This window comes from Diabrotica virgifera, chromosome 1, assembly GCF_917563875.1.
Source record: "Diabrotica virgifera virgifera chromosome 1, PGI_DIABVI_V3a".
Taxonomy (NCBI): domain Eukaryota; kingdom Metazoa; phylum Arthropoda; class Insecta; order Coleoptera; family Chrysomelidae; genus Diabrotica; species Diabrotica virgifera.
In genome coordinates this window covers 233,177,011-233,196,815 of record NC_065443.1, presented here as the reverse complement: position 1 = coordinate 233,196,815, position 19,805 = coordinate 233,177,011, and the positions used below count along the sequence as shown (strand labels likewise).

Below are 19,805 nucleotides of genomic sequence, written 5' to 3'. Positions count from 1 at the left end.
TCCATCAACCCTTAACCACTTAAGGATTGATGGTATATTATATTATATACCAAGCCATTCTCATCAGATTGGTCACTTCCAATGGCAAAATGTCTCAATATACATTTTATAGACTACTAAATTCAATACTCTACAGTTTTTTGCTTTATTGTATGTATTAAGAAATAATTTAAATGGCATAGTTGTTTTTATACTTTTCACTTTATCACTTTTTGTGATTTTTAGCTTGTAGTTTGTAATTGTGAAGACTTTATGTATTGGCTTGATGATGAGGCAGAAATTGTAAGCCTCGAAACCGGTTACCCCATGATTTTGTAACAACTATTAAAAATACAAACTTTAAGATTGCGAGTATTGACTCAATTTCTATATCCAATAGAATAAAGTAGAAGATATAAACAGAAGGTGTAAATAAGATGACTAATATATTTTTTAAATGTATTCTTATAATATTCACAATGTGTGGATAACAAATAATCAAGAAAGCATAACAACTCTTTAGTGAATATCACTAGAAGCACTACATTGTCTACATAGAAAGAATATTTCATAGAATTTGTGCATGTTAAACCAATTATTTTCATGAATAATTGAAAAACAATTACAACAATAATTTTTTAAACTAACCAAATCTACAAATAATGGTTTGCCGTTAATTTGTTGTAGATACCACTTACAATGTTGTATTACAAATTTTTATTAAAAGTTTAATTTTGTAAGCTGATAATCTACTGCATTTCCAGCTCTTTTATTCTGAATAATATACACTTAGTGCTAATTTATTGCATGAATGTGCCTCAAAAATATCAACAACACATCTTAAATTACTAAAAACAGAAACAAAACAAATACAAACAACACAAAATATGAACTGCTATTTTAAAAATCAGAGTACATTTCTTTGGGCTGGTTAAAACTCAGTGGCTTGTAGTAGTTCTTTGCTTCTGTCCATCCCTTTGGTGCTACATTATAGTTTTGAAGACTGTGTAAGTCCAGGATTTTGGTTGGCTTGGGCGCTTGCGATATTTGCAAAGAGGGTTCGTAATTGTAGTTAGGTTCAGATTCAGAGGGAGTAAAATAGCTGGGGCTTTCTTTAGGGATGAAAACTGAAGGGCTGCCTGGTGGTTTGTAAGTTGGTGAGGCTGTAGACTTTGGTTTAGTTCTTGGTAGAGTGTTCGATCCTGGAATGCAAAAAATCGGTTAGTGTTCCTCTAAAATACGTGTATCTAGCAATAAGAAATCAACAATGGAATAAGTAAACAACGGATAAAACTGTGCAAGCCTCCCCAAGTTCAAAAAGTCTTTAAATGACTGTTTCTTGGATGTCTTCAATCTAATTCGAATAAACATATTACATTTGCAAATTATTTCATGCTCTAAAAATATCAAAACCATACCATGACGTCACATGTACATAACATTTTACAAATCAGTAAAATAACAAAACTAAAGCCACTAATCTTGCCTTCATTGTAACCATTGCTGAAGTCTTCATTGGGATCGATTGGCTGAAACGTTGAATTGGGTTTAGGTGCAATGGAAGAAGATGGTGAAATGTATTTGCAGAACGAACTATTTTCCGAAGGCTCAATAACTTGAATCCTGCTCTGATCAGGAGGAAAATACTGTGACTTGACTTCAACGTTAGCTACGTGGTACACTGTGGCCTCCATTTCCCTAGAAGTCTCGACCATATCATACGATCTCTGCAAACTTACATCACTTTGACTAGTTTCCAGCTTCGTATTGCTGCTACTGAACGACTCAACTGATCTAGAGTTACTTATGTTGTAAGGAATAAATTTTTCTACTACATCTGGTAAAGGATCCTTAAGTTGTTTGTATTTCATAGTCGGCATTGCCGACTGCTCGAAATTCTGTATTAAGGATTTAACAGGAATTTTTCGATATTCCTCTTGATCTGAGTCCGCATCGGTATATTGACTCGATGACTGTAACTGTTCTTGGTACTGGTTCTGTATAAACTCCTGGAACGTACTGAAAGCTTGTGGTTCTATTGGTAAATTAGGGAATATTATTTCATCACCAACCTTTTGGAAGTCGATATGTATTTCTCTTTCTTGTGCATAGTTAATTTTTTCTATTTCTTCATGTTCACTAGGATAAATCATTTCAACTTGTGCCATTTCTTTATTTTTTATTTCGGCAGCTAGCTTTGAATCATGTCCTATTTCTTCTCTTTTGCTGACAGCTGTTCTTTCATACTTTGCCCTTGGTTCTACAACAGTTAATTGTACTTCTTCCTGATTAAAAATGTTATTTTCTACTTTTATTTGCGGTTCTATTCCATTTGATCTTGTAAGATTCACTTCGTTTGCTTGGTTTTGTCGGGATCGTTTGGCTTTAATTGACTGTTGTCTACCTAATATTGCCTTCTGGAATTCGTTGTTATCTATTTGTCCAAACACAGGTTTAGCTCCAGCTACTGTTTCTGGTGGTTTTCTGAACTTTCTTGGTTCATCTGATCTTAGCGGCGAAGGCCGTTTGGGTTTAGGTTTTACTTCTGTTTTCTTAGTGGCAATTTCTTCTTGCTTTTTGACGACGTTTTCTTTTTGCATTTTAGTGACGGTTTCTTCTTGTTTTTGGTTATTACTGTTATCGATTACTGCTCTTTCATCACCAATACTTTCTTCAATTTTTGTTTCTTTAATTGTCGTCACTTTTGCATCTTCTTCTATGGAAGATATATTACAAATTTCAAGGTTGCTGGTTATGCTACTTGAATTAATACTAATAGATTCTTTACTATTAGCGTCCTTAGATTTGTCGTCAGCCATATCTGGTATGTCGTTATCAAGAAATTGAATAGGCCCAGAAAATGCATCTATAGTTTTTTGGTTCTTACTAATTTTCTTTTCTCTAAACTCATTAAAACAACCCTTTTGCAACATTAACGTCTCTTCCCTGCCTTTGTTTGCCGACATTGCCATTTTTTTTACTTGTTCTTCGTGTCTGGGATCCTTTTGTCTCACAGGTTCAACAATGATTTTGGTAGAAGGTTTTTCTTCTACTACTGATATAGGCTCCAATGGTTCTGCGGGCGGTGGTTCGTATTTTGGAACGTAGATAGGAAAAGGTGAACAAGATCTGCTGGCGTTAAAGTGTCCTTGGCTTTCAAATATTTCTGATTGCAAAGATCTAGCGTTTGCACTTGTATTAGAGAAACTACTTTCAAGTACTCTGGTAGAAGGATCTGCTAAGGCGAAACTGAATTCTGGTATCTTTTTAGTTGGTTCCTGTGATTCAGATTTAGATGCAGGAAGAGGACTGACTGGTCTGTATGCTGTGGAGTCTCTAGAGGTGTCTAAGTAACTGAATATATTTGGTATCTTATAAGGAACAATTCTGTTACTGTCTTTACTTTCTTCAACTTCATTTGGTTGTATTGTTTCTTCAACGTCATATGGTTGTATCGTGGGAGGTAGAGATATATCGTTATTATAACTCCAATTACACTCACTTTGAGCAGTTTCTGTTACGTTTGAATACGATGATTCTTGGCATTCCGCTGAAATACTTGTCTCTGTACCTGCGGTCTGCTCAGACACAAAAGAAACTGCTTGAGTTTCAGCAGCTTGTTTAACTTCCTGTCCTTCTGAAACTACTGAATTGTTTGTCTGAACAGGAGATGTACGTTGTCGGGTAGTTTTGGAAGCTGATACTTTTTTGGTCGTTATTTGGCAATACTTTTGGCTACCTAGATGTATTAGAAAGCAAAGCAAAGCATTAGTAATGTCCTGAAATTTGAATAGTTGATATGTTGAGCATAAACTGTAAATTTTGATTGTGTTAATGCAAGTGTGTTAATAAAAGTAAGCAAATTGAAAGGAATAATACTTATATGTACAATAGGATCTCTAACATTTTGTTTTATTGAAGTATTTCTATTATAGTGTAGTAGGTAATATATGTATAGACATATTATTTATATTGTAACCAGACTAGGGTTAGGTTATTTCGACAAAAATATGCCCATATAAGCCCATGCCCATATACTGTACTGTTATCAAAATCGGCACAAAGGCTGTGGACAAAGAATTTTGTTTTATTTATTGTTATTTTGATGATTTACATTGATGGAATTGAGTCAAAACTTTTTTTGACGAAACTTTTTACATGCAAACATTTTTATGTAAAATTGGTATACCAAAATTAAAACACGATCATTTAAAACGTTTTCGAAAAAAAAACGCTTTAAATATTTCAGAGTCTGAGAAGATTTTAACTATTAGTTTATTTATGTATGAAATAATAGAAGATGTGGAATCGCTACAACTAGGATACAGACTGGGCCACACTAGAATCAGTATAGTGTGCTATGCGGATGCTGCAGCCCTGCTTGCAGAGGACGAGGATGACCTACAAACACAACTTTATCGATTCTATCGAGCATTTCGACGACTCAACATGAACATATCCACGCAGAAAACAAAATGCATTACCATTGCGAAAGACCCAATTAGATGCAAGCTAGTGGTAGAGAGAAAACCAATAGAACAGCTAAACCAGTTCAAATATCTAGGTGCAGAGTTATCAAGTTATCATGACCCAGCCAGAGACCTAAGAAGACAAATTAACAAGGCCGCTGTCTTGTCCGGATGTTTGAGAGATGTGGTCTGGAATAACCCATATATGAGAATGGACAGCAAAGTTAGAATTTATAAAACTTGCATCAGACCTGTTATGACCTATGGCATGGAATCAAGAGAATACACCAATAAAACCAAAAGCATGCTACGAACAGCCGAAATGAAGACACTAAGAGCAATAGCAGGGAAGACAAGAAGAGATAGAATACAACATCATCAGGGAACAATGTGGCGTGCAAGATGTAGTCAGATGGGGCAGGCAAAGACGAAGAAAATGATTCCAGAGAATAATGGAAATCCTGAAAGATTCCAGGGAATAGTGGAATCCTGAAAGATTCCAGGGAATAATGGATACCATTAAAGCACTCAATAATAAAAGCTTCAGGTATTGACAACACACCAGCTGAAAAAATTCTCAAAATTGGATGATACACACTGATATATATATAGATTTCGTAAACTACTAACACACGTTTCGAACACAGAATAAATTCTAGGAGATTGGAAAAAAGCAAGTATATGACTAATCCACAAGAAGGGAGATAAACTTAGCTACAACAACTACAGAGGTATATATCCTTACTCTGTGTGAACTATAAGGTAATTGTGTGAACTATACGTGGATCTTAAACAGATCAAATCGTAGGAGAATACCAGGCCGTATTCCGACTAGAGCGGTCTACTATTGATGCGCTGTTCAACGTAAAACAAATAGCTAAAGCCTGGGAGCACGATATAGATATAACGCAACGCTTTAAATATTTTATCGTCTGAGAAGGAAACTTAAACTATTATTTTATTTGTGGAATGCGTGCTTTGGGATATTGCTGCTGGTAAATATCACTTCTTCTAAGAGATTCCAGAGAATAAGGTATGTCATTGGGGCACTGAAGAATAATAAAGTTCCAGGTATTGGCAACATACCAGCTGAAAAGTTCTCAAAATTGTAGGACACAGTCCAGAAGACTGGAAAAAAACAAGTACATGCCCAATCCACATAAAGGGAGACACACAACTGCAGAGCTATATATTTACTCTGTGTGAGCTATAAGGTGTTTACGCGGATCATAAATAGGAGATTGAGTCACTTCACAGAACAAATCGTAGGAGGATACCAGGGGGGTCCACTATTGATCAGCTATTCAGCTCTTTAGTTCCAGTCAAATTTTGAGCTTTCAGTACTTTACAACATCCTACGACTCTTGCTTGGGCACAGGTTTTTTATAGCTTTTTGAAAGCCAGCAGATGATCATTGGTTTGTACAGCCCTACAGTCACACAGATAATATTCAACGCAGCATCACTTTTTCAGATTGTACCTACTTACAAATGCAAGTTTCAGTGGCGGCTCGTATAACTTTAGGAAGGTAGCTGCCTAAATTTTTTGTGGCGGTTTTACGATATGGTCAAAAAGGATATAAAATATAAATAGAGTATCACGATAAGCTGAATTTAATTGGGTTTTTATATTTAACTTACCAAGCATTGAAAAGCTAAAAACGTTATTCATGTGCACTTTAGAATTTTCATGGGATTTCAATTTCTCCCATATATGTACAAGATCATCGGTGCCTTTGTTTGACCAAGTCTCGTCACCTCCAAACAAAACGCATACAAAACAGAAGAGTTTATTAGTTTGTTCGCAACCACACAACCAGCTATTTTTATCATAAATAATTTTATTAAACTTACGACAGCGAAGGTTTTGTCCATTTCCACTTTGTTTTTCAATTTTTAAATCGGGTAAAGGCCGACCGAGTTCTTTAATTTGTAGTTTTTTTTTCTAACGAAAAACCACCAAAAGAGTTTTTTAATATACTAATTTGATTCATTGTCAATAAATAAATTAAACGTAGAAAATAATCAAAATATTATTTTTATACCTACGACACCCACGATCACAACGCACTAACTAATAATTACAAATTAAAAAATATAGTAGAGTATAAACACAAATATTCAATACAGTAGTAGACAATAAACACAATAGCGTCAAGCGAACGCGTAAAGAAACTAGAAATATGTAGATCTAAAACATTGTATCTTAAGATCCACTAACTTCCTTTTCGAGATTTCGAGCCTGGCACGGAGACTCCAATTTAAACGTATGTTAAAAGTGCAATACCGCTCTCTCTCTCTGTCACTTACACAGGATGCTCATACAATCTTTCTCTTTTCTCACGAGCCACTATGCCGTTCGGCACTGGGATTTTTATGATTTTCATCCTTTATCCGGTCAGCTGTGGGTGGCCAGAGTCGGTAGATTTGCATTGCGCTACACAGTTGCCAGATTTGATATAATTTATAAAAATAAAGAGAAATATTCACAAAAAAAATAAACAGGCATTAAAATGTTTTTAAGATAAAAAATATGCTTCTGCATAGTTAGCAAGGTAGTGCCATGGCTCTATGGCACTACCTCACGGGCCGCCACTGGCAAGTTTGATCCTACTTATGGTCAGTAGAGATTTTTGTTCGGCGTGATCATGCAGAGGGTGATGGTGGTCTTTGACTTGTTTGTTTTTCTCACCGTCTGCGGCTATAGGTTTTCTGATCTTAGGTGAAACTATTCCTGAGATGGAGTAGATTTTATGGACTGTGGTAGGTCTTTGGACCCCGGGATGTGCCTGTCAGTTTCTTCAGGATATTTTTTCTTGATTTGACTTTCATCTTGAGGCTTATAACAGTGGTGTTTGTATGTGAAGGATCTGTCGTAAGTAGCGCCTAGGCATTTTAGGATTGGATAGTGTTCTAATTTATGAACTCGCGACACAAGTTAAGCTTTTTGTCCGATTATTTATTATTTTAATTGAAAACATATATCTATGTTTTGACGGCTTTGGTTTTTGGTTTCGTTCGTACTAAATGTTGAGTTTATCTAGTGATCTTAAAAGTTCAAGTCCACCTCCGCAAATAATCTTCCTTGTGCAGTGATGGCTGTGTTATTAACATATAATCCAGCACACTAACCTGGACCAGTCCGTTGTTCTGAGTTCTCCAGCGGCTGTTTTGACATTGTAATGTTATATAAAACTGGCGCTTCTGCATTATACATCGTATAAAATCACCTATTTAAATGATTTTTTTCAAAAACAGTTAAAATTGTCATGTTTAAATAAACTGCTCGTCAAAAGTTAGGCATATAGAAAATTCTGCTGAATTTTTATAGCAGATTTTTTCGTGAACAGATTAACGGATTCCCCTATTTTTTTTTATTATTTCAGACTTTTCTTTACTATTTACACAGTTATGCAAAGGTTTACCCAAACTTTTTTTTTGTACTTATACCGGGTGGAAGAAAAGAAATGTTTTTCTTATGTTGACACCTTGTAGGGAGAAAAAGGCACAAAGGTGAGTATACCTCGATATTTTGTTGTAGTCTCATATTTTGTGAATATTTTATTTTTTTAATTTGTCTGATATCTTTAATAACAAAGAAACTAGACGATATTACTCTTTAATATGTGTTTTAACTGACGACATGCGTCACGTCACACATGTGAAACATAGAAAAACATATTAAAGAGTAATATCGTCTAGTTTCTTTGTTATTAAAGATATCAGAGAAATTAAAAAAATAAAATATTCAAAAAATATGAGACTACAACATAATATCGAGGTATACTCACCTTTTTCCCTTTTTCTCCCCACAAGGTGTCTCAAACTTTTGTTTCGGTTAAAACACATGTTAAATAACAAAACCGTCTATTTTTTTTGTTTCTAAAGATATTAGGGACATTCAGACAACAGAATGTTCACAAAACATAAGACTACAATATTATTCTGATGTATACTCACATTTGTACCTCGTTCTCCCTACAGGGTGTCTCAAACTTAACACAAGAAAAACATATTTTTTCTTCCACCCGGTATAAGTACAAAAAATAAGTTTGAGTAAACCTTTGCACAACTCTGTAAATACTAAAGAAAAGGCTAGCGGAATCCGTCTGTTCGCGAAAAAATCAACTATGAAAATCAGCATAATTTTCTATATCCCTAACTTTTGACGAGCAGTTTAAGAGTACAAATTTTACGTAAACATACTCTTATTTATATATTTTCTTAACAAAATCACTAAAAAGTTTCGACGGAAGAAAACGAACTGTATCTATCTTTTTCCATAGCAAAATTGTATTGAGGCATATTTGCTCAAATGAGAATATTTTGTACATTAATAGTACAGAGAGTAGTATGAGATGTAACCTATCACAAGATTGGATATATTGAAAGGAACGGAAAAGATTATATTAATAATACAAAATTTAAATTCTATAGAAGGTAAAAAATTGATAACAGTGATCATTCCGATAATGTGATTACACACAATTTGGAGAAACAAGATCCTTTCAATTATTGCAGTGTTGTTAATTGTAAAGTTTAATAGTAAATATATATATCTTCTGTTATATAATATACAGCGACTCACCAAATTGTTTATGGGTAGCCCACCCTTGAGGCATTGTTGGTTTATATACATCAACATTGCTCGATCCTTTCTGGTAACCATCGATTATTTTATTGATGCTGTTGCTGTTATAGCTTGGATTTTGAGCGTACATCTTCTGGTCGTTGGACTTCGGTACGCTCCAATTGTCCAATGAATCGTTTTTCAGAGCTGCTTCGTACGAATTTACAGCAGGAGCTACGTAGTTGCCTTTCGTTGGCCAAGTTGGTTCTTCAACAAAAGCTGCGTCAACTGAACCGGTTTCTAAAGCAGCGTCCCAAGGGGACTTTATTAACTTCACTCTAGGACGGCTGAACTTTTCCTATGAAAATGGAGAAATTTTAATAAATGCTTATACACTTCTACGTACCACAAGAAATTAACGAACCACATTAAAAATGGGTAATTTTTGATGTCTCGAATTTCCTAAACCTGTTGTCCGATTTAAGTAACTTTTTAATATGTTATTGTCTTATTCTGTAGCAATATCATTGTAAAAATATTGTTGCTAGACAGGTAAATTGTCATTGTATACCGGGTGTACCAATTAAACTGTTTTTTTTTCTCAAAGTTAGCAACACCCTGTGGAATATCCGAGCATTTATAAAATACTGAAACTGTAGGCTCAAGTTGGTTTAATTTTTTTTTTATTTATTCGCTTATGTTGAATAACAAAAATGTTAGCTATTTTAACAACTAGCCATGTTTTTCATCAATATATTCTCATTTTCAGATTAGTCGACATGTTGACATAACAAACTTAGTTGACATGGCAAACCTAAAGTAGCCCATGAGAAATTAACAATTTCATAAATGTCAAATTGTTAGCAATCAAAAAGTATCTAGTTTGTTGAGAACATTGGTAGATTTATTATGTAAAGTTTCAATAGGGTCCGTAATTTTGTTTGCTGTTTGGTGAAAATGGAACGGGCTACAAGGAATTTGACCCGCGATGAGTGTGTTCAAGCAATGACCTTACATAGCGAACCATTAGCTGCCATGCTATCGGTCGGAGGTTGGGAGTTTCACATACATCAATTTCCCGTATTGTTCAACGCTTTAGAGAAATTAACGATTACAGCAGACGTCCCGGACCAAATTGGCTTTGAATTACTACGATTGTTGAAGACTGTTCTATTAGATTATACGCTTTAAGAAAACAAATTACCACGTCAAGGAATCTTTTAACGGAACTTAGTGCGGTTCATAATATCCAACTCAGCATTGATATCGTGAGGAGACGTCTTTTAGAACGGGACTTGCGTATTCGAAGACCATCTACAGGCCCAACTGCAAACTACAGCAGTGCTAGATTGCAATTTGCCAGAGCACACGTAATCTGGAATAATGACGACCGGGAAAACGTTCTGTTTACAGGTGAATTCAGATTTTGCCTTCTGCCCTTATAATAGTTCTCCTTCACGTAGAGTAATCCGAGAAGAAATGGGCGTTATACCCAGTGCAACATACATAACGACTTTATTTAATGGGAGTCTATAATGGTTTGGGGATGAATTTGTTCAACAGCACGGACAGATCTTGTTCCTTTATGTGACAGTTCTTTAAACAGTGAAAGGTAGGTAACCGATATTTGACAATTTAACCTTTATCAAATTGTTAATTTCTCATAGCTTACTTTGGGCTTGTTTATTAAACTAAACTAAGAAAATGAGGATATATTGATGAAAAACATGGCTATTTGTTAAAGTATCTAACTTTTTTATTATCCAACATAAGCGAATGAATCAAAAATATTATTACAGCGATATTCTTAAAGAATAAGGCTATAACATATTGAAAAATCTTTCAAATCGGACAACAGGTTTATACCTACATAAAACTCGAGACTTCAAAAAATGCCCCAATTTAAAGATGGTGCGTTAATTTCTTAGAGAAATGTAGTTAAATGAAAGTTGGTTATGTTAGTTATTAAAATCTCATTATAGGTATACTTACTTGAATACCGTCCAATTTTTGTTTGTGTTGAAGTCTCTCTGCAGACTCTGGCAGATAGGTAGGTGGAGGGATATTGACTGATGGCGTTGGTGGTGCTAGTGGTGACACCAGTGGAACTGGAGCTGGAACTATTTCAGGAATCGGTGTCTGTCTGGTACCGTTTGTTTCTCCAACTACCCACTTTTCTGAGCGTTTGCGTCTTTTTGCGAATAACTCGGCTCCTTATCATGGGAAATAAATAAAGTTTTTAATAAGCGTATACTATGCGTATATATATACTTTATGTACTAAGTAATACCTACGTTTCTCATACCTGACCATTCAAAAAAGAGAATTCAAATAAAGTAAAATTAAAACAGATATAAGCAGATTAGTATAAATAAACATGGAAAAGTGCTAAATATTACTCAGAACTCAAAAAAGGAAAAAAAGTTGGATCAGAAATTGGATCAATTACCAAAACAACAGATTATTATCTGGTCTACACTCTACCTGCACCACAACTCTGCTAGCTACTAGTATTTAGCATGCTCGTAGCGCGCGTTCACACATGCCTGTGCCACTCCCCACGTATGCTCATTGCATCTCACAGAACGCTACTAGCACTAAAAATCAAATTGTTTGCTAGCAGGTCAGTTAACGTAGACACTTGCCAGTTTGGAGACAGTAGCTGGTGCTTGCTAGGCAGGGACTGGTATGCAAGAGTGCTAGTTAGAGGAATGTATATTCCGGGCTTTAGAGGCGTCGATTGGAATAAATAATAAATCTTATTTCTTCTTCTATGTAGTCTTTAAAGCCTTCTTCTTCTTTGAGTGCCTCTCCTATCGGAGATTGGATATCATTAGGGCGATTCTAATTTTATTTACTGCTGTTTTGAACAATTCGTTAGTGGTACAACCAAACCACTCTCTCAAATTTCTCATCCAGGACATTCTTCTACGGCCTGGATTTCTTCGTCCTTGGATTTTTCCTTGCATTATATTTTGTAGGAATGTGTACTTTTGTCCCCTCATCAGGTGCCCTAAGTATTCAAGTTTTCTCTTTTTTTATATTCAGTAGAACTTCTGGCTTGTTATTTATTCTGCGTATTACTTCTTCATTTGTAATTTTATCCACCCAACTTATTCTTAGTATACGGCGGTAGCACCACATCTCAAAGCTTTCAAGATTTTTAATATTCCTCTGTTTAAGAGTCCATGACTCAACACCGTAGAGCAAAGTACTGAATACATAGCATTTTAACATTCTAGTTCGTAGATGAATACTAATATCACGATTACAAAATAATTTTTTCATTTTTATAAAAGTTGGCAATTTCAATACGTCTTTTTATCTCGTGATTTTGGTCACCTGTTTCATTGATAAGGGTTCCCAAGTATTTGTATTCCAGGCTTTAAAGCCTGTTTCTTCTTTAATATTAGCCTCCTAAATTGTTTAAGTTATCGCACCATCTTTTTTCTTGGTCTGTCAATACTTCTTCGTCCATTTGGTGACTTATCTCGTGCTATTCGTACTATTATATCCTCTTCCATTCTACTAATGTGTTCGTTCCACTCCTGTTACAGGACTCCTGTTTCGGTTTTGTCACCCCTGCATTTATGTCTTTCTTCTACATTGCACGATCTTCTTATGTTTTCGCTTCTCTCTCTATCCAACAGACTTTTCCCTGATATTTGTCGAAGTATTTTCATCTATGTTGTTTCTAGTAGTCGTCTGGTTTTAGATGTGTCACGTCTTGTCTCCGCCGTGTATGTCAATATAGGTCTAATTGCTGCTTTATAGATTATTGCTTTTGTGTCTTGTCTTAGGTGTTGGTTCTTCCAGATTGTGTCATTAAGAGATGCCAGAGAGATGACCGCCGCTTTACTTGTATTTATGCTCTGTTGTCGTGCTTCCCCTTCAACATCCCCGTAACTAGTTATATCTATTCCCAGATATTTAAACCTTGCTTCCTGCTTTATTATTTTCCCATCAATTTCGATTTTACATCGTAGTGGGTATTTAGATATTTTCATACATTTGTTTTTTTCTGCTGCTATTATCGTATTGTATTTCTTAGCTGTTATATTGAATATGTGTGTTAATCTTTGGAGATCGTCTTCTGTCTCGGCGATTAATGCGTCGTCTTCTGCATAACATAATATTTGGATTTCTTTGTTCCCCATTCTGTAACCATGACCTTTATTTACTGCTTCTATTATTTCGTCCATTATTATATTAAAGAGAAGTGAGCTTAACGAGTCACCTTGTCTGACTCCGCTTTGTACTGGTATAAACTGCGTTAGTTTTCCATTTATCTTTGCCTGTATTCGATTATGAAAGTAGATGTTTTCGCTGGTTTGTATAATATTGATTGGTATGTTTCTTCTATAGAGTAAGTGTAAGACGTCTTCGACTTGGATGCGATCGAAAGCCTTTATCAGGTCTACAAAACATAGATATGCTGGTTTATTGTACTTGGTGGCTTTTTCTGTGATTTGTTTCAGTACAAATACGGCATCTACGCAGGATCTTCCGGATTTGAATCCTTGTTGTTCATCTGATAAAGTTGTTAGTTTGTTGATTTTGTTGGTTAGGACTTTTGTGGTTAGCTTAAGTGCGGTGTTCAGTAGATTTATGCCTCTATGGTTGTTGTGGTTTTCTTTGTCTCCTTTCTTGAACTTGGTATCATTATGCTGTTTCTCCATGCGTCGGTTATCTTGCAGAGGAATATTAATTTTATTTTAAATAATAAATCGAATCATTTATATAAACTGCGCGTCATAGAAAACGGGCACCCTAAAAAATGGGTCATTTTTGATGTCGCGTATCTCCTAAACCTGTTGTCCGATTTAAGTGATTTTTTGAATATGTTATAGCCCTATTCTTTGTCAATATCACTGTATTAATATTTTTGCAAAACAGGTAAATTTTCATTATATACCGGGTGTACGAATCAAACTGTGTTTTTTTCTCAAAGTTCGCAACACCCTGTGGCATATTCTAGCATTTATAAAATACTGAAATTAAAACCCAACTATAGCCTCAGGTTTTCTTAACATTCTGTTTTTTGAATCATTCATTTATGATGGATAGTACAAAAGTTATGTACTTTAACAACTAGGCATGCTCTTTATCAGTACATGGTGTTTCTAAAGAAGTACGACAAACTTTAAGGGGTAATTCTGCATGAAAACATAATGACCGGTTGCTTTATAAACATATGTCCGCAAATGCTTCGTTTCCGACATAGGTACAGGATGTTGAATTTTTTCTTAAAAACTGACGATTTATTTATTGCCCTAAAACCGGTTGAGATATGCAAATGAAATTTGGTGGGTTTTAAGAGGTAATTTTTTAACATTTTTTGATATACAATTAAGAATTTTTTATTCACCATTGGCGTACATACGAATAATATGATCGGTCATATTACCCGTATGCGCTCCAATAGTGAATATAAAATTCTTAGTTGAATGTCAAAAAATGCGCAATAACCATCTCTTAAAACCTACCAAATTTCATTTGCACATCTCAACCGGTTTTAAAGCAATAAATAAATCAGGTCTACAAAACATAGATATGCTGGTTTATTGTACTTGGTGGCTTTTTCTGTGATTTGTTTCAGTACAAATACGGCATCTACGCAGGATCTTCCGGATTTGAATCCTTGTTGTTCATCTGATAAAGTTGTTAGTTTGTTGATTTTGTTGGTTAGGACTTTTGTGGTTAGCTTAAGTGCGGTGTTCAGTAGATTTATGCCTCTATGGTTGTTGTGGTTTTCTTTGTCTCCTTTCTTGAACTTGGTATCATTATGCTGTTTCTCCATGCGTCGGTTATCTTGCAGAGGAATATTAATTTTATTTTAAATAATAAATCGAATCATTTATATAAACTGCGCGTCATAGAAAACGGGCACCCTAAAAAATGGGTCATTTTTGATGTCACGTATCTCCTAAACCTGTTGTCCGATTTAAGTGATTTTTTGAATATGTTATAGCCCTATTCTTTGTCAATATCACTGTATTAATATTTTTGCAAAACAGGTAAATTTTCATTATATACCGGGTGTACGAATCAAACTGTGTTTTTTTCTCAAAGTTCGCAACACCCTGTGGCATATTCTAGCATTTATAAAATACTGAAATTAAAACCCAACTATAGCCTCAGGTTTTCTTAACATTCTGTTTTTTGAATCATTCATTTATGATGGATAGTACAAAAGTTATGTACTTTAACAACTAGGCATGCTCTTTATCAGTACATGGTGTTTCTAAAGAAGTACGACAAACTTTAAGGGGTAATTCTGCATGAAAACATAATGACCGGTTGCTTTATAAACATATGTCCGCAAATGCTTCGTTTCCGACATAGGTACAGGATGTTGAATTTTTTCTTAAAAACTGACGATTTATTTATTGCCCTAAAACCGGTTGAGATATGCAAATGAAATTTGGTGGGTTTTAAGAGGTAATTTTTTAACATTTTTTGATATACAATTAAGAATTTTTTATTCACCATTGGCGTACATACGAATAATATGATCGGTCATATTACCCGTATGCGATCCAATAGTGAATATAAAATTCTTAGTTGAATGTCAAAAAATGCGCAATAACCATCTCTTAAAACCTACCAAATTTCATTTGCACATCTCAACCGGTTTTAAAGCAATAAATAAATCATCAGTTTGTAAGAAAAAATTTAACATCCCGTATCTCGGAAACGAAGCTTTTGCGGATATATGATTATAAAGCAAACTGTCATTATTTTTAATGCAGAATTACCCCTTAAAGTTTGTCGAACTTATTTAGTTCCTAAAACACTTTAGACTTATAACACCCTGTACTAATGAAGAACATGGCTAGTTGTTAAAGTACATAACTTTTGTATTATCCAACATAAGCGAATTAATCAAAAAACAGAATGTTAAGAAAGCCTGAGGCTATAGTTGAATTTTAATTTCAGTATTTTATAAATGCTAGAATAATCCACAGGGTGTTGCGAACTTTGAGAAAAAAACACAGTTTGATTCGTACACCCGGTATACAATGAAAATTTACCTGTTTTGCAAAAATGTTATTACAAAGATATTGACATAGAATAGGGCTATAACATATTCAAAAAATCATTTAAATCGGACAACAGGTTTAGGAGATACGCGACATAAAAAATTACCCATTTTTTAGGGTGCCCGTTTTCTATGACGCGCAGTTTATATTGAAAAAAGGCCCATGAGATTGGAAATCCAAGGTTGTGAATTATCATCTCAGAAACAATTTTTTTAAATTATTCCCTGTTGAGAGTTTGAAGAAGCCGGGGATTTTTATTAGGGTTTGCGTCCCCCAGTACCATCAATTTTAAGTTGCATGGAGCAGTGTTCCTAATTAATCAACGTTCTCTCTACCTTTTTCTCTCATAACCGTGAATTTACCTGAGACATGCATTTTGTTATTCAGATAAAAGACCAAGCTCGTTCAAACTCATCGAACACTATGTATGTAAGCAGAATAGGGAATAGGGATGTTCACTAATTTTTAAATATAGTTACATTCAATAGATTACAAGGTATATAAAAACGTAACAATCATAAAACTGTTTAAAAATGTATATTTTTTAAGATAAATGAGATCATAATGTTGATTTTCTTGGAGGCTAGAAAAACGGTACCCTGCAGCGAGGCTACGGTCTGTGACGTCAGCAGTCGTAACGTCTTTGATCGACGACTATCGTCTTTTGTATACTTATTTACTCAGTGTATTTGAATGTGCGCAGTTTTTTACGTATTTGATTATTAAAAATGAAGCCAAATAAGTGGTGTTTTGTTTCTGGGTGTGTAAATACATCAAAAAACAGTTCTGACAAGATGTTTATGACCGTTCCAGCCAATTTAAAAGAGAAAAAGAAATGGTTTGTTACAGCTAGAACTGAAAATAACTAACTTAAAGAACTAACTTAATAAAATAAACATTATAGAAGTTTTCCAGAGACTTTCGGCCCTTGGTAATAATGTAATTGTTCTTTCTGCATTTACATTTTTCAAAAATACTTATTAGTTTTCTCAGAATTCCAAAAAAAAATTAATGAACTTAAATAGCATTAGACCAAGCTTTTGCACCTACCCCCTTAAGGAGTAAATGAAAAAGTTTCGGGACCTCAAATTTGTATTCCTTAAACTGGGATATTCCTAAAAACGAGATTCTAATAATACATACAGTAAAAGTAAACCTTGAAATAACTACATGTGGATGTAGGTATGACTTTATATTATATTAAAATCATTAATAATTTAGTGAAAAGATTGGTTGAAATAAAAATGTATAATGCCCAAGTTCAAAAATATTTTTTACCTTACAGAGTTGAAAAGGACAGAGCAACATTTAACAACATGCATGAGAAATATTTTCACCCATTGCGACATAATATCTCTCTCACTAAAAATGCGGCTGCTAAAATGTTATTATTTCCGGTCTTGCTATATGGCGCAGAGGCCTGGACAATAATGGAAACATTAATGAAAAAGCTAGAGGCATTCGAGATGTGGGTGTACCCAAGTATCCTCAGAATATCCTGGCGACCCACACCAACGTACAGGTATTGCGTCGAATAGGAAAACAAAAAGAAATTATTTTACAATTAAGAAACGAAATCTTAAATATTTCGGTCATCTCATGGGGCATGATAAATATCGTATACTCCAACTGATAACGCAAAGTAAAATAGAGAGCAAACGCGAACCCGGAAGAAAAGACACTCATGACTTAAAAACTTACGCCAATGATTTGGACAAAAATCGATCGAGTTATTCAGAAACGCCGCAATGAAATTAAAATTGCCATGATGATAGCCAACGTCCACAACGGACAAGGTACATGAAGAAGAATAAAAATATTTTTAATACACCTAACCAAGGTAAGGTAATAACCAGCAAATGTATGTATACAATATGCATGCATACAATTTTCTCTATTTTTTTGTGGAGTATTAAGCATCTATTTTTTTAGCTTAAAGAAGACATGGAAAATTATATGGAATATACACTCAGTAAAGCTGTGGTAGATTTATTTTTTTACAAGATGCCAATAAATCATACACCATTGTTACATCTATACTACAGTCGGTAGTTGATACGAATCGGCTTTCTGAAAACCTTCTTCCATTTTATTTGTTTATTTTTGTACCACCCAAAACATGTCCTTACAAACAGTCTATCCACTTTAAACTAAACAAATTCACTATAAAACCCCACTTTAACCCTGATAAAACAAGAAGAGAACAAAATAAAATGACCTGAAACGTCAAACAGGTAAACAATAACACTATGAGAATGGCGCGCGCTTGGGGTATGCAACTAGTGACGTCAGACCAATAGAGAAGCGTTCTTGAAATTTAAAATAATGCTAGATTTCTAATAAAGATTTTTTATAGAAAGGCTTTTTCAATTTTGTTGAAATTTTGGACAATTATTCCTAGGGTGTTTCTTAATCGTTTTACATGTATGAAATGACTTTTTAATTTTTTTGTGAACATCCCTATTAGTTTGCACATCACACAAAAAATATATCATCTAACACCGGATTCACTTAAAACTGAATGGCTAAGCGTAATTGCACACACTCCGATTTTATACCGGCCGTCCAAATTCCAATAGTGAACCACACATGAACCACGGGACATTGAACACACACCGACCGCTGATCGGTGCCGGTAAAATACTGGTGAGCAGCCATCCACTGCTACTGTATCGCCGGTACGACCGGGAAGTATTGGTGTAAATGAGTAAATACAGTATTGCATACCCACATCGATATTTTATCGGCCAATTCCAGTCGACTGATCGGTGAAATTGTAGGTACTACGTTTTAATTTTAAACAAACTGGAACATGAAGTAAAACCACTTCTATGTAAAAGGTATATTTACTAAAATATTTAAAAATCCCAATGGATTGAATAAAATGTGTTCATCAGAAAGTTTTCGAACCTATCGGTCCATCATCAGTGAATCTGAATACTTGCAAAATAGCCCCAGAACCAAACAATGGTTGCGATTGTAAATCAATCCACATTGTGTTAAAATAATATTGTAAAGGCTAAACGCCGATGTTCACGGATATAACCTCTGGGAACATGGTGATACTCTACCCGAGGACCCAATCAACCATCTTAGGTCAACGATGACTACAAAGTGTAAACTACCCCTTTTAGTTTTAATTTTAGTTTTGGTAGTGCTTGCTATATAAGTACGATTGCAATGGGTGATTTTCTTGATAAAGATGTACTTATTTCGTTAGTAGAGGCAAAATCTGTTTTGTGAGATAAAACTTTTGATAAATTTAAGGACAGGAATCCTACTAGACTAGGGATGCATGGAGAGAAGTTAGCTGCGTCCTGAACAACGATTTTCAGATTATGGAGGATAAAGAAAACATTTTGTTTAGGATTCAGCATTATTCAATAACCTCGTATCAGGACAACACAGCAACTGATTGTTGGCCGGTAAAAATCCGGTGAGTCTGCAAGGACCTGCTACCAGTAAAATATCGGCCGATTTTATACTGGCCGTTAAAAATCGGTGTGTGCAAATAGCGTAAGTCGGAGTATTATTCTGTAAAGCCGGGGCCACAGTCCCCAATTAACGTCCATTATCATATTAATTTATCACACCAAAAATGATGGAATAAACTGCGCGTTAAAGTGACTGACCACACTTATTTTAGCGCGTAGTCAGCAGAAAACGCGTTTTTTAATCCAATAATTTCAAGATGGAAATCGAAGCTGCTACGCTGTTATATTTTATGAGTGCTGATTATTATTTT

At 34.7% G+C, this 19,805-nt stretch overlaps 1 protein-coding gene across 4 annotated transcripts in view; it reads right to left on the bottom strand.

Moving 5' to 3' along the window:
• Positions 1-426: 426 nt before the first annotated feature.
• LOC114333079 (uncharacterized) overlaps positions 427-19,805 on the bottom strand; it is a 212,749-nt gene continuing 193,370 nt past the window's right edge. For all 4 annotated transcript variants that reach the window (XM_028282914.2, XM_028282906.2, XM_028282923.2 and 1 more), the window contains 4 exons: positions 11,010-11,230; positions 9,036-9,375; positions 1,466-3,718; positions 427-1,181 (listed from right to left, as the gene is read on the bottom strand). In XM_028282914.2, coding sequence (XP_028138715.2) covers positions 880-1,181; positions 1,466-3,718; positions 9,036-9,375; positions 11,010-11,230 — 3,116 coding nt within the window. In that variant the 3' untranslated portion in view covers positions 427-879. The remainder of the gene's footprint in view (positions 1,182-1,465; positions 3,719-9,035; positions 9,376-11,009; positions 11,231-19,805) is intronic.